At 42.1% G+C, this 14,512-nt stretch overlaps 1 protein-coding gene across 1 annotated transcript in view; it reads right to left on the bottom strand.

Annotated features, from left to right (window-relative positions):
- PDE3A (phosphodiesterase 3A) overlaps nucleotides 1–14,512 on the bottom strand; it is a 376,294-nt gene that overhangs the window by 43,405 nt on the left and 318,377 nt on the right. Inside the window, exons 6-8 of the mRNA XM_038380928.2 lie at nucleotides 8,627–8,840; nucleotides 2,874–2,959; nucleotides 440–609 (exon numbers count right to left, since the gene is read on the bottom strand). Coding sequence (XP_038236856.1) covers nucleotides 440–609; nucleotides 2,874–2,959; nucleotides 8,627–8,840 — 470 coding nt within the window. The remainder of the gene's footprint in view (nucleotides 1–439; nucleotides 610–2,873; nucleotides 2,960–8,626; nucleotides 8,841–14,512) is intronic.

Below are 14,512 nucleotides of genomic sequence, written 5' to 3' on the forward strand. Positions count from 1 at the left end.
CAAATGTTAATTTTTTTAATGGTGACCACTGCATATGCTAAACAACATTACAAGGTTTACTAGGCCATTAAAGTGTTTACATGGCTAATCAGAAAGACTGTACACATTGTACTGGTAACATACACAATATTATTTCCATATCTTAGAAGCAAAGTTTTCAAAAATGTGTGCTTAAAGTTAGAATCCTAATCAAAATAGGTGACTTAATTTTCAAAAATGCTAAGCACTCAACAGCTCCCACTGATTTGAATGGATGCTTAGTGCTTTAGAAAATCAAATCTCCTATTAAAAGATATATAAATGTGGACATGACCCTAATTTATGCAATTATTTTTGAAAATCTTGTCCAGGGTCTTTAGACTGCATCATTCTTTCCCCAGTGTCTCGAGGTGTATTTGAATACAGTATGAAAACATTATTTAAAGCAATTGTGAACTACCTCAGGTGGTATTAAAGGGTGCAATATGATAGTCTCAGGCGCGTACGTTCTGCAGACAGATCCCTTCCGCATCTGTTCTTTAGAGCAATCCGTCTCATCGTCATTTTGTACAATATCACTGCTGTCACTGTTGTTGGTTTCATAATCAGAGGTGGCTTGAGCTGGATCATCTACAATGCAAATAGGACTGTTTTGAGAGCTGTAAGACCCTACTAAAAGAGCATTCTCTCTGACCATTTGAGTAACAACAACATGATCTCTGATTCATATACATACATGCTGCTTGGCTAGGGCTGATATCTGACAGTCTATTCAACTGCACTGGTACCATGTACCATGAAAGAGGTACCATGGCAGGGCCTGAAAACTGGGACCGCAGAATGAGGAAACTCTGAGGACTATTATTAGGATGGGCCAAATTAGGTGACAGAGTGAGATCATATTTATTGCACATTTTTAACCCTCTAAAACTGAGTTAATGTAGAGCTTATTCAGATTCCTCTTTATAAATACTTTTTGCCACATATGGTATATTTTTAACATATACAATTACTTTTACAGTATATGAACTAAGTGCTGCCCTGGGATGAATATGACTCTCCCTGAAGTTACTGAAAACCCCAAGCACCTACATCTGAAGGTTGAATTTAGCTTCACGACTACATATAAATATACAGATATTCTACTGCCTAGTTCCTGAGCAAGAGTTACAGTTCCATGTGTAAATTACATGGAGAAATGAAGCTGTCAGAAAGAACAGCTGCTGATAGAAAAGTCTGCAATGGAAGAAAGTATTAAAATTTTAGAAAGAAAATTTTTCTGGATAGAAAAAAGTTATAGGATTTCCAAAATCCTATTTTATTCCAACTCTTGTAAAAATAAAAAGTGATAGAATAAAATACTGATGTGCTGTCTGTATCCTTCAAAACAACGTTACCACATACAATGATGTGATAAACAACCTGAAAAGCAACTTCCAGGGTCTGTATGTTACTGAATAATTTACACTTAAAATTAGTGAGTAAACACACAATAAATGCTACATAATGTGCAGCTTCTGGATATCTAATATGGAGAGGAAATCAACATACGATTACCTTACTGAGGCTTTAACTTTTGCTATATTCATAGATTTCAAGGCCAGAAGGGACCTTTGCGATCATCTAGTCTGACCTCCTGTATAACACAGGCCATAGAACTTCCCCAAAGTAATTCTTAGAATAGATCTTGTAGAAAAATACCCACTCTTGATTTAAAAATGGTCAGTGATGGAGAATCCACCACAACCCTAGATAAATGGTTCCAACAGTTAATTACTCTCACTGTTACAAAATTGAGGAGGCTGCGTGTCTAGCTCTCAGACCAGACACATGCCTGTCCACATCCCTAGCTCACTTCTAGGGTATGTTCACACTGCACACTCCTTTCAGCAGCATGTACAGTACATAGACTATATGCCCCCCTAGATGGGCATAAATAGCAGTGTAGACAGTAAGGCACTGCTTAGGTGAGTAGAATAAAGACATGCCTTAACCCTGTGGATATGTACCAGGGTATGTACCCAACACGACCTCTACATGCCCAAGCAGTGCCTCTCACATCTACACTGCGACTTCAGAAGTGAAATGCTCCTGCAGTGGGGAAAGACTCTGGCAGCTCCCTGTTCCTGGAGAATTTCCCCATTGCAGGAGCCTTTCCTTGCTGCAAGGAAATACTCCAGCAGCAGAAAAAGGCTCTGGCAGCTCCCTGCTGCTGAGCCTTTCCACGCTGCTTCCTCTCTGCCAGAGCCTTTCCTTGCCACAGTTAAAGGCTGTAGCAGTGGGGAGCTCCCAGAACCTTTCCCCACTGCCTCCCTCCTGCCAGAGCCTTTCAGTGACACATGTAGCTACATAATGCAGTGTGGGTACAGCCTGCTTTTCACTGAGGCGTGTAGCTACACATATCCTATACACCGCTGCGAGTGGTGTGCAGTGTAGACATAGCTGTAACGTGGCTTCAATGGAGCCTGCCAGAGTCACCATGCCTTGAAAGGGATTTCCTGGCACAGAAGGGTCTCCGTGGTAAGGTGAATATAGCCTATGCTGCATTAACCCTTCTGCAGGTTGCCCACAGAATTGGCAGGGACAGGGATATATCTCCACCCATCCTCTTCTCTGTTGCAGATCCCTGGACTTGAGCAGGCTGCTGAAATAACAGCTGACACCTCTGGATGCTCACAACCACCTTTTGCATGGAGAGTGTGTTAAGGGGATGGCCTTGGCCTAGGATTGTTACTGTTCCAAAGGAAAGGAAATACAAATGTCATTCCTGTGATCTCACCCATGTACAATTTCTGTATTTTAAAAGAAAAAAAAAAGACAGGAGTGTCTACACACTCCTTTAACAACCATATTTTAGAGGAACAACTTTTTTGATTTTACAACCAGCAAATTACCTGTTCTGGTCAGGGCACGTGTTGTTGCATCACCTCTATCCAGCACACCAGTGCCAGAACCTATTTGGCTATACGGTCTGCCACAGCTGGAACACAATATCAAGGAACATGAACATTAAAGAATCATGTAAATTAAGGAGGAAAAGTCATCTAGACCTTTTCTTAATCCTAGTACAGGATTATGCCCTACCTTATAATCTAGAGATCTTTGTGCAGTCAAAAGACAAATTCACAGGAATGCTCTCATTTTTTGATGGGTGCCAGTATTGCAAAAGGCAGCCATAAATGCGGCTTAACCAGCCAGCTAAGCTGGGTTTAGAGCTGCTTGCCGTTGCCAGAGTGGTGGAAAGGAGGCACATCATATCAGTGGATCCCACCCCAATATGATTTTTAAATGATGTTTATTATTTTCTAAGTTTACAGGTACAAAAGAGCAAAATGAAAATATAACACAATTACACTATAAATAAAAGAATGAATGAATGAACAAGAGGAAAATTCACCAGGACCCAAACCAGTCTTAAGTGATTCAAGTAGAATATAGGTTTCAGAGTAGCAGCCGTGTTAGTCTGTATTCGCAAAAAGAAAAGGAGTACTTGTGGCATTAGTCTCTAAGGTGCCACAAGTACTCCTTTTCTTTAAGTAGAATATAGACATTTTTAGCGGGTTCTCCCTCCTGTCATATGCATGCTTAGAAACACATATATCATCATACGCAATATAAAAGTAAGGCAATGCTGTTGGACTTCAGTGAGAACATATCAAGTATAGTAGCACTAGAGGGATGTTTTGACCAGTGTGTCAGGTAAATGAGCTGGCACTCAAATAGTCAACAAGCATGATAGATGACAAGTAGACACACTCACCAATTCCCAGGAAATGGAAAAATGTTTTAGGAAAACAAAACAATACACAAAACAAAGCAAAACAAAAACACCCATCCATACATACCCACAGGCACCAGGCAGGTCTTTTGAAATATTTGCCTCTAAAGGTCTATTGGGATACACTACAATCTATACGTAATCATATTTTTAAAACATTGTTTGGGTATTGAGTTCTCAGCCCATTAGCCTAATACAAAAATCCAGCTTGTTACCTAGAAGGTTACCATAACTGTAGTACCATCACAAACACCAATTAATAGAGCTGAAAGACCCCTGTATGATAGGGAAATATCATTATCTGCATTTTTCAGATGGAGTTGAGGCTCAAAGAGAAAGTAAGTGACCTGTCCAAGATCACACAGGAAGCCTGTGGCAGAAAAGCCAGGAACTGAATCAGATCTCTTGATTCCCAGGTGAGTTCCTTAGCCACAAGAGCAATCTTCCTCATTTGATGCTTGAGTGAGGCACATTTTTAATAAATTAAAATAACTAATTTTCTTCAAATGGATACATACAGTACATGTTCACAAATCTCTTCTTGCCCCATCTTTTGTTGCAAGCAGAACATTTATGATTTAGCAGCCAAGCAGCAAAACCACCTATAGTGGCAACATGCAGAACTAATTTGCCACAAAAATGACTTCCTCTTTAGGAGTAAATGATGCAAAACAAGTTTCCTCCCAGGAATCTTCATTTATCTGAGAGTACAGCTCAACAGTGCTCAACTGGTTATCCTCTCCTCTTCCTAGCCAAAGCATCTTTTTTAAAAATACACAAATACCTTTATATTGCAGAGAATGGAAAGATCAGGAAATTTGTAATAAACCACTCTTTTGCTTTGAACTGGATGGTTGCTTTAAGAAAAAAGCTGCAGGTTTTCCAGTACAAAAAGGATCTGTTAGAGGGTATCAGTTTTGTATCTGGGAGGAGATAACCACCATTTCTGAGAGTCAGGAGTGAGCTTTGGACTGATTATGATTCCTCACCCATGCCCCCAGTTAGCTATGGTAATAATTCCTGATGTTCTTTGCTATAAAAAATTGATAAAGCTTTAGAACTATATTCTGATTTATATCTGCTTTTTTGTTATTTTTCTATATCAGAATATCTGTCTTGTCTTTTATATTGGAAGCTGTGGAAGAGCTTGGTCTATGCTGTGTGCGTATGGTGCCTAGCACAGTGTGGTCTCAACCCTGGTTGGGATCTTTAGGAGTAACGAAAATACCAATAAATAAAAATAATATATGGCAGAGAAAAGGCATCAGAGCAGAGTTGTTATCAACAGTTCCAAACACAAAATGCCCTTAGGGTGTTTTTGGTTCTATACTGCCAGGTTAACTCTACATAGGGTGCATGCTGTGAGTAAGAAGGTTTTTTGGCTAAAATGATCCCACTTTCAAAGGGCTAAATGGGAATTCAGAAGCTATTTGGAATGCCTGGAGTTGCAAAATCCAAACAATTCAGGCACTGTTTAATTTGTGATGAAAGAGGTGCCAGAGCTCAAGCAATTTTTTTTTCTTTCCTGACATGGGAAGCCCCGAGGTGCAGAGGCTATGAACTGCCAGTCTTAGAGGTGTCAGGGGTCAACCCTGGCACAAATTAAGCACTGAATTCAGGGATATCAAGTGAAAACGGAGCGCAAAGGACGGCAAAAGTGAGCACACTGTTAAGACAGTCTGTAGGAAACTTGGGGCCTGATCCAAAGTCCTTGGAGGCAAAGGAAATTTTTTAGTGATTGCAAAAGTGGGAACTCTTTTCATGTTTTCAAGGGGCTTTGGATGAGACCGTTAGTGACTCTTACACTGGCAAAATTTTGTAACCTTGCTTACAAAACTAAAGGCTATTTTTGCAAGAGCACAATTATAACATTATTTAGATTGGTTGTTTAACATGATTAAAAATTGCATAAAGAAGAAACGTTTGTGCAGGTTCTATTGCACTGGAGAGGAACTGATTGAAATCCAAGCCTTACCTTTTGGTGTTTTGTGATGCCATCAGACCTTCATGATGTTATGAGTGAGAGTGTATGTATATATGTATGTATGTATGTTGTGTGCTTGTGCGCGCTCTCTCTCTCTCACACCCACACACACCCCACCCCCAGAAGTTCATCTCTACCTTTAGTCACCATCTCATCCTATTACTTCGGAATCTGCAGTATGAGGATTGAAGCTTCACTCTCCTATGCATTCAATGTTAAGATTGTGCTCTGTCTTATTATGGTTTTACCATGTGATGATCACCACAGTACCTGAACATCCTGCAAATGTTCTTAGCCTGCCTGCGATTTGATACCTTAAAGAAGGAGCAATTTTAACAGTCTAAGGGCAGGTCTACACTAGGGGATTAAATCAACTTAAGTTACACAACTCCAAATACAAGAATAATGTAGCTGGAGTCGACGTAGCTTAGGTCGACTTATTGTAGTGTCTACACCGTGCTGGACTGACGTGAGAAACTCTCCCATCAACTTACCTTATGCTTCTAGTTCCAGTCGAGTACCAGAGTTGATGGGAGAGCGACTGGCGGTCAATTTAGCGGGTCTTCACTAGACCCACTAAATCAACCCCTGGTGGATCGATCACCACAGCATCGATCCACGGTAAATGTAGACAAGCTCTAAGTTAAAAAAAAACCAGAGATCCTATGTATGTTATTGGTTTTATCCCATTTAAAAGTGCTTATCAAATTCAAATTGGGTAAATGCCCAAATAATGAGGGCCACAAAATTGGACAATGTGGATGACACTGAATGACTTATTGATTTGTGCTGCTACAGCATTTAGGAAAGCTGGCTAGACAGTTTAATTGCCAACTAGCCTGCCACACTTCACTCAGGTGTGGAGTATAAGACAAGCAGAGCTAAAACCAAGTGCTGAATATATGCCACTAATCTCCTGGGCCTGGAGCACACTGGAGACAAGGGAAGTCTCTTAACTGACTTCATCTGACTGTGGATCCAGTCTCCAATGAGCAGCAGCCTTATAACTGCTGGGCAGTGAGAGAGAGCAGAGCTACTAACTCGTCAGTTTTTTGTTTGCGTTTAATGTAGAATTAGGTACTCTTTCCTTCATTGTTTTTACCTCATATACCACGAACACATAATAGCTTACACTCTGAATATCCAGCCTTGAGAAAATTTATCATCACTACTCATGCAATCAACTCTCAGTGACATTTTCTTGTGGGATAACCCAATCTGTCTCCCTTAGCTATTATTTTATATATTATATTTATGTGAGCAGTGGGTACATTATTTATGTGTTAGGGGTTCAGCTTGTATCTGCAGAAGTGACATCTGTATACCAGTAACAAGTAAATTGTTATTGTTACTGATGATTCTGCAAGAGTGTTCACGGTAATGATGATATTTATTATTAGTATTTTAATGGATCGCATTTATATTTGCGTTGACAACACTGATATTTTTGGCTGGGGTACTAGTTGAGTTTAACAATATGTTTATACCATTTATACCTAAATGTTTTGTTTCAAAAACGAGGTAAGGTTGCTAAATGCCAACAATGTAGTTTCTTATCACAGCAACTACTCGCAGCCTCAGCTTTGAGCGTCCCCACCTAACTCCACACACAGCAAACTCCATCAACAGACAATAAAAACGGCACTTATCAAAAGCCATGTGAATAAGTCAGTCAAAAAAACCACTGATGATTTTTGAGAAATCAATGAACTAAACCCCTGGGACTGAGATAGCACGTCAACACTTTCTAGTATTTAATCCAACATTATCTCAAATGAAAGAGACCCCTATTGTAAACTGTTCTCTTCTCATTGACCCCAGGTCACAAAAACATAACTGCTGAGATCAAAACTAGTAATGTGATGAGCTTGACTGTGTTCATGCCGATCTCCAACAGGGCTGACACACTTCACACCATGATACTGAAATTTCTTAATGTTGCATTGGACACACATTGACAAGTCCATTATTCAGGTTTCACTTCAACTGAATCTGGAGACATGAAACAACAGTACATCCAGGTGGTGACCACCCAAGTTAGAAGCTGTGTTCTCTTAGAGCAACTAAGAGTCACTTAAAGTATGGTATGACTGCATCATTTTGTAATATTTGGCAGTAGCAACAGACTTCTTCATTGCAATTGCTTCTTTAAAATATTCACTACCTTTACTATTCTGCGTATTTGTCTCCACCTCTGGAAGGATGTAATCCATTTAGTCCATTTGAGGCAAAGCCCACTGCAATGCAGACTTAGTTTAATTATATATAGTATTGTGCTAGTACTGTATAACTTAGGAGAAACTGTGTATTTTGAAAATGCTAAAGGCAAAAAGCTAGTGTGGCAGCTATACATTGGGCATAACTATAAAATGTACCTGGGATAGGGGAGAGGAGGATGCACAGTCCATTTGAATTTCAAGTACAAATAGTTTATCTGGAACATTTAAGCTTTTGCCTGCATCAGAAAAACTGACCCACTGTGGATCTTTCGTCTGTACTTTTCCAAATCCTAGGTGGCTGACTGTCATCTCTGGAATAAGGTTTGTATATTGAAAAACTGGAACATGACCCTGAAGTCTGTGTTATTGTGACTTGAGTGTGGCACAAAAAACACATTTCATTAACATGAAAATTGAGATAAAAAAATCACAGATCGATTTTCTATAAATCAGACTACATACTCAACATAAGTAAAAGCTTTTAATTGCAGTTAATTGTTTTGAACTTTAAAAATACTGTGTAGCATTGAACTAAACCATTACTGGCATACAGTGAACTACTTTAATGTGGGGAAAATTATATCAATATACTGTGCTGAAATAAATCAAGAATATGGATAAGAAAAAGGGAATAACAAGCAGATGTTTATCAAATTAACATCTTACCTGCTACAGATGACAGGAGGCCCCATAATCTGCTCTGAAAGGTCAGGTGCGCTCTGAGTAGAAGTTAAAACCTTGTGTGGTTTCAGGGTTTGCTTGGTGTCAGTAGGGTCTGGAAATTGCACAGAAGAGGTTTTGCCAGTGGGACTGGTGGCTGGGGTTCCCTGAATAGGTGAATGGCATGGGGAGGTGAGAGGTGAAATGTTTGGCGGGATACCTAGCAAGAAAAAACACTTTCTTAAATTCAAAAAAGTAAATATACAGATATATCAATTCACTGTTTGCAGAGAGAATTATTTCCGAAATACGCAGAACAATACAAAAAAAGTCTCCACACGGGGCCAGGACTCCACTAGCATAAATCAGCAAAACTTCATTGACTTCAATAGAGTTATGCCAACTTCTACTAGCTTTACACGTTTAGGGCATAGTCCCCATTGATAAGGGTATACAAGCAGCATACACAAGTGAAAGAACATGGTAGAAAAATATGGGAAGGCAGCATGGTCCAGAATATATGGTATCAGACTGGGAGTCAGGAAACTTGGGTTTTGTTCCAGGCTCTGCCTCACTGTCTGATTTTGGGCAAACCACTTAATATCTTTGTGTTTCAATTTCCCCATCTATAAAGTAAAGACAAAAATGCTTACCCGCCTTTGTAATGAACCCAGAGTTCTACATATGAGTAGGTAAGTGATAAGCCAAACAGTAATATTTTAAAATAAGGATAATATATTATCCTTTCATCTTGAAGGGTTCCAAAATTTTTAGGAACTAGAGAAGACACATGCTCAAGCACCACTGAGATAGAGTTGCCTCAGTTGTGGCTCAAAGGGGAGCACCTCTGGGATGAAGTGCAGCTCCCAACCCAGTGCACAGATGGGATGTGACCAGGTTTATGTGGCCTTTGTGGCTCCCAACACCTGGCCCTGTGGTCCTCCTACACCCCACCCCATGAAGCAGCAAAGTGACTGGAAAGAAGCAGTGAAGGTGGGTCCTTTAGGCCTGTCTAGCGAGACCTTAAGGAAGCAGCCAATCAGAGCACAGCAGACTCAGATAAAAGTTGATGCAAGGCCTTACCAGGTCAGTTCCTAACTGATTTGCTTAAGCTGGATTTGCAGGGAGAGAGAGGACCTAAGAATGTTAAGTCTGAGATAAGGGTGAAGCTAAAAGGGGCCCGATAGGAAAGGCCCATGGAAGAAGCAGCAACAAACTGAAATCGAGCAGTGTGAAGATGCTATTTATACGATCCCTGGTCTGGAACTCATAGTGGGTGGGCCTAGGCTTCCCCACCTGTCATAGACAGAGTGGTGTAAACCCTGGAATGGGTTCATTTGGACTTTTTGATTTGGCTGGAGGGCCAAGGCATGCAAGACCCACCATAGTCAGCCAGCAGCGAGAAAAACACTGCAATATTACACCCAGTTCTCCATTACAAGACAGCAAGAAGACATTCTGAGCCAAGATCATTGGGGCAAACCCCCACTCTTCATGATGCACCCATAGCAGAAAAGACCTTAAAGTCTCATACAAAAGACTCATGAACAATAAACTGCAAGGACATAAATGTGTGTATTTTAGAAAGATGAAGGGCTGAGTCAACCCACCTGGAAATTGTACCTGAGGTTACAGGGAATGTCGCGCTTTCAGATCTACTAAGCCATATTTCTCATGCTCAGCCACCCAGTTCTTTTATCATGTTTATTTTTAGGTCTACAGAAAATGTTATCTTCACTTGTTTGAAAGTCTGTGTTGTGGCAAACTAATTAAACGTATTTTTGGTAAAACAGTCATCTCTGAATAGATAATAATGTTGATTTAAGATAATGAAGCATTAACCATAATAGTAAAGGCTTTTGATGTTTGCATCTATCTAGAAATCCACATATCCTCAATATGTCTTTTTGATGTCCTCTATTACTTTAAAGGAGGAAAAATATGGAACCTCATTTAATGGTGACCATTCAAAAGTCAAAATTTGCTGACACAAATGCATCTGACACAAATGCATCCACATCCACGAAAGCTTATGCTCCAATATGTCTGTTAGTCTATAAGGTGCCACAGGACTCTTTGCCGCTTTTACAAATCCAGACTAACACGACTACCCCTCTGATACTTGATAATTTGCTGACAGTTATCACACAGTAATATTTGAGATACCACCATTTTTCTCTGTACCAGGGTAGCAGCACATTTTTTCTCTAGAGAGCTCAAAATTACATATCCATTATTTTAATCTCTTAGGTTCTCATCTTGGCTTTATTCCTTTGTTTATAACTGCTACTCTGTTATTGTGATATCTATCTACTTCTACTTCTAACTCATCACTGTGGTATCTGAGCACTTCTCTGCCCAAAGGACCCTCAGGTTCTTTATATAGTGTATACATGTGGTCTACACAGAAATCTCTTTGCCCAGTATGGAAATGCAGCCACCTCTGAGGCATGACATAGTAGTGCACAGCAGCTATATAACAGCTTAGGTCAGGAAGTAAAGCAGAAGGCTGCATCCAATGCTGCAAAGGGAATTTTCGGCAAGCAGTATGTAGTCTGTAATTAGCCAAACAGCAGTTTGTCCACAACAGTAAAGCTAACACCCCCAACTCTTGCAAAAAGTGCCAGGATCTTTAATGCTCTTGGGGCAGTGGTGAACTGGAGCCGGTTCGCGCGAACCAGTTGTTAAATTTTGAAGCAGTTTTAGAACCGGTTGTTAACCCGCTTCCTTGCGGGAGGCGCTGAGGCTTTGATGGGCTCCGGCCGGGAAGTGATGTAATTCCTCCTCCGGCCGCTGGGGGCGCTGCGCTGCAGGAGCCATGTGGGCTGCTGCCTGGCCCTGGGCACGAGCCCTGGTGCTGCTGCTCCCCCAACCCCTGGCCCTGGGGCTCCCGATGCTGCCTGGTGGGTCCCTGGCTGCTCTGCTGGGCCTGGGCTGCGTCCGGCTTCTCTCCCCGTGAGCACCCACCACCTTGCCCGCAGCCACTCCTGCCTGCAGCCACCCCCGCACCCCCTGCCCTGCCCCGGCCAGCCAGCCCCTGGCACCCCCTGCCCTGACTCCAGCCACCCCCGCACCCCCTGCCCTGCCTCCAGCCAGCCCGTCTCCAGCCACCCCCGCACCCCCTGCCCTGCCCGCAGCCAGCCCCTGCCACACGCACCCCCTGCCCTGTCCCCAGCGAGCCCTGCACCCCCTGTATCCAGCCAACCCCTGCCGCATGCACCCCCTGCCCTGCCCGCAGCCAGCCCCTGCCTTCAGCCACCCCCGCACTCCTTGCCCTGCCTCCAGCCACCCCCGCACCCCACCCGCAGCCAGCCCCTGCCGCACCCCCTGCCCTGCCCACAGCCAGCCCGTCTCCAGCCACCCCTGCACCTCCTGCCTGCAGCCAGCCCCGCTGCACCCTCTGCCCTGCCTGCAGCCAGCTCATCTCCAGTCATCCCCGCACTCCTTGCCCGCAGCAAGCCCCTGCCGCAACCCCTGTCCTGCCTGCAGGCAGACCCTGTCTCCAGCCAGTCCTGCACCTCCCTGCCCTGCCTGCAGCCAGTCTCCTACCTCCAGTCAGCCCCTGCCCTGTCTCCAGCCAGCCCCATACCCCTTGTGTCCTGCCAACCCTGCACCCTCCTGTCTCCAGCCAGCTCCGCACCCCCTGCCCTGCCCGCAGCCAGCCCCGCATCCCCTGCCTCCAGCTAGCCCTGCCCCATGCCCCTGTCTGCAGCTGGCCCCACATCCACTGGTGCCCTGCAGTTCCCAGGCTAGTAACCCTGCACACCTACTTCAACGAGGGGGGCAGCGAGCAGCTGGGACCCACACATGTGCACACCCTGGGGTGACCAGACAGCAAGTGTGAATAATCATGACGGGGGTGGGGGTAATAGGAGCCTATATAAGAAAAAGACCCCAAAAGCGTGACTGCCCTTATAAAATCGGGACATCTGGTCACCCTAGCACACTCCCAGGGAGTGCAGGGACCCACACATGTGAAATGGAGTTCATTTCTAGTTCAGGCCCATCTTTTTAAAAAAGAACTTTAGGCAGGGTTAACATACATCCGTATTTTCCCGGACAGGTCAGGCTTTTTGATTCTTAAATCATCGTCCAGGAGGAATTTTTGATGGAAAATACAGACCTATGGTAACCCTGTTGGTACAAAAAATACATACTGGGGCACATCCCTTGAGTCAGAACTTTTTATAGGGAACCGGTTGTTAAGATTTTGGCAGCTCATCACTGCTTAGGGGTGAAGGATCTTGGCTTTGCACTTTATCCAAAGGGCCATATCCCTTGCAGCATATTTGCTGCTCCTAACAAAGAAGTGAAGCAAATAGCTCTGCATTAAACAAATTCTATTAGAAATCCTGTGTTGTACATAAGCAATATCACTGCATTGCATTCAGATGTGTAATTAACCTGACAGCTGGGTGGCTGCCAAATTTTTGAGATACTTTACTTCTACCCAGAATGCATCTGCTATGCTGCTGTAACACAATCCTGTACCAAGCATGCCATAACATTTTAGAGACATGAGCAGCATAACAGATGCAGTGAAAAAACAGCAGTGAAAGAGTTTAAAAAAAAAGTAATGAAGAGAATCTTTCTAAAATGAAAATATTTTCCCTCTTTCAGAATGGAAAAAGGTTTGTTTATAAATTTTTATAAGGAGGGGATAGATGGAAGAGAAATAAGAAAGATAGAGAGGGTCAAATCTCCTACAGCTTTAAATTGTGTGTGAATTTTATATTTGTAGCAGATTTTTCTAGACAGTAGGGTCAAGATCATGCCAACATTTCCATTATAAACTTCCTTTGATCATACGGGTGAAATCCTGACCCTATTCATGTCCATGGTAAAACTCTTATTGACCTCAATCTGCTGAAATGTCACCCATCTCAGGGGAGTTATCAAAGTTTGCTCCAAGCTTGAAGTTGAAAAACAATTTCTTCTAGGAAACATGGCTGACAGTGATCTAATAAACATGCAGATGTATTTTCAAAATGGTCTCTAATTTTGGATTCCTTGGGGCCCAACATTAGGCCAGGAAGACAGGTCCCACATACTTCCCTTTGATCAGTGGATTTTCAGCACTTCTGAAAAACAGCCTCAAGTTGTTTCAAACTGATCACCAAAATCAATGGCTGCTTTTGAAAATTTCAGCTCAAATGTGCTGATTTAGCAAGAGAAGCCATGGTAATCATCTTTATTTGGTGCTTGAGAGCATGGGGAAACATTCTCGTGGACTCCAATACAAGTCAGGTTAGATAGCCATCTATACCCACTGATGATTTCAAAAAACTGTTCTATTGTAAATGTTATGATCATTTAAGAAGTTATCTTCCCTAATTTTTTTTCTGGCTAAAACATAATCTGGCATTCCTTTGAAGTCTCCCAGTACTGAGTGAAAATGTTAAGTAACATCACTTGTCATTACAATGTCAGAAAAAGAATTTCTAGGTTTATTCTTTTTTTTTTTTTTTTTAAAAAGAACCTTTTGAAACTAGTTGGATCCTTTTATTCATTGGTTACTGTTAACTTTTTTTAAAACCTTGTCTAAGAACTGTGCTTCCCAAATTGGCAGATATGAATTTGATTTGATCTGACCATCAATAAAGGCCTTTTAGACTTTTTTCCATGACAGATGGAAAGGCATATAGGTTAAAATGTGCTTGTCATTTGGATATAATTGGATGATAAGGACAATTAGCTGCTTATGCCTATCTCCCACAAAGACAAATTCTATGTTTTATTATAACCAGGCAAACTTAATGAAGACAATGGAAAATATACAGTCAGTTTAATGAGCATGTTATGAGATACAATTGGTCTTCAACCTACTGGAGTCATGGGATTGCCTAGAGGTAAATGAATTTAGCACATAGATCACTGAAGTAATAGAACAGA

Source organism: Dermochelys coriacea, chromosome 1 (genome assembly GCF_009764565.3).
Source record: "Dermochelys coriacea isolate rDerCor1 chromosome 1, rDerCor1.pri.v4, whole genome shotgun sequence".
NCBI classification, from domain to species: domain Eukaryota; kingdom Metazoa; phylum Chordata; order Testudines; family Dermochelyidae; genus Dermochelys; species Dermochelys coriacea.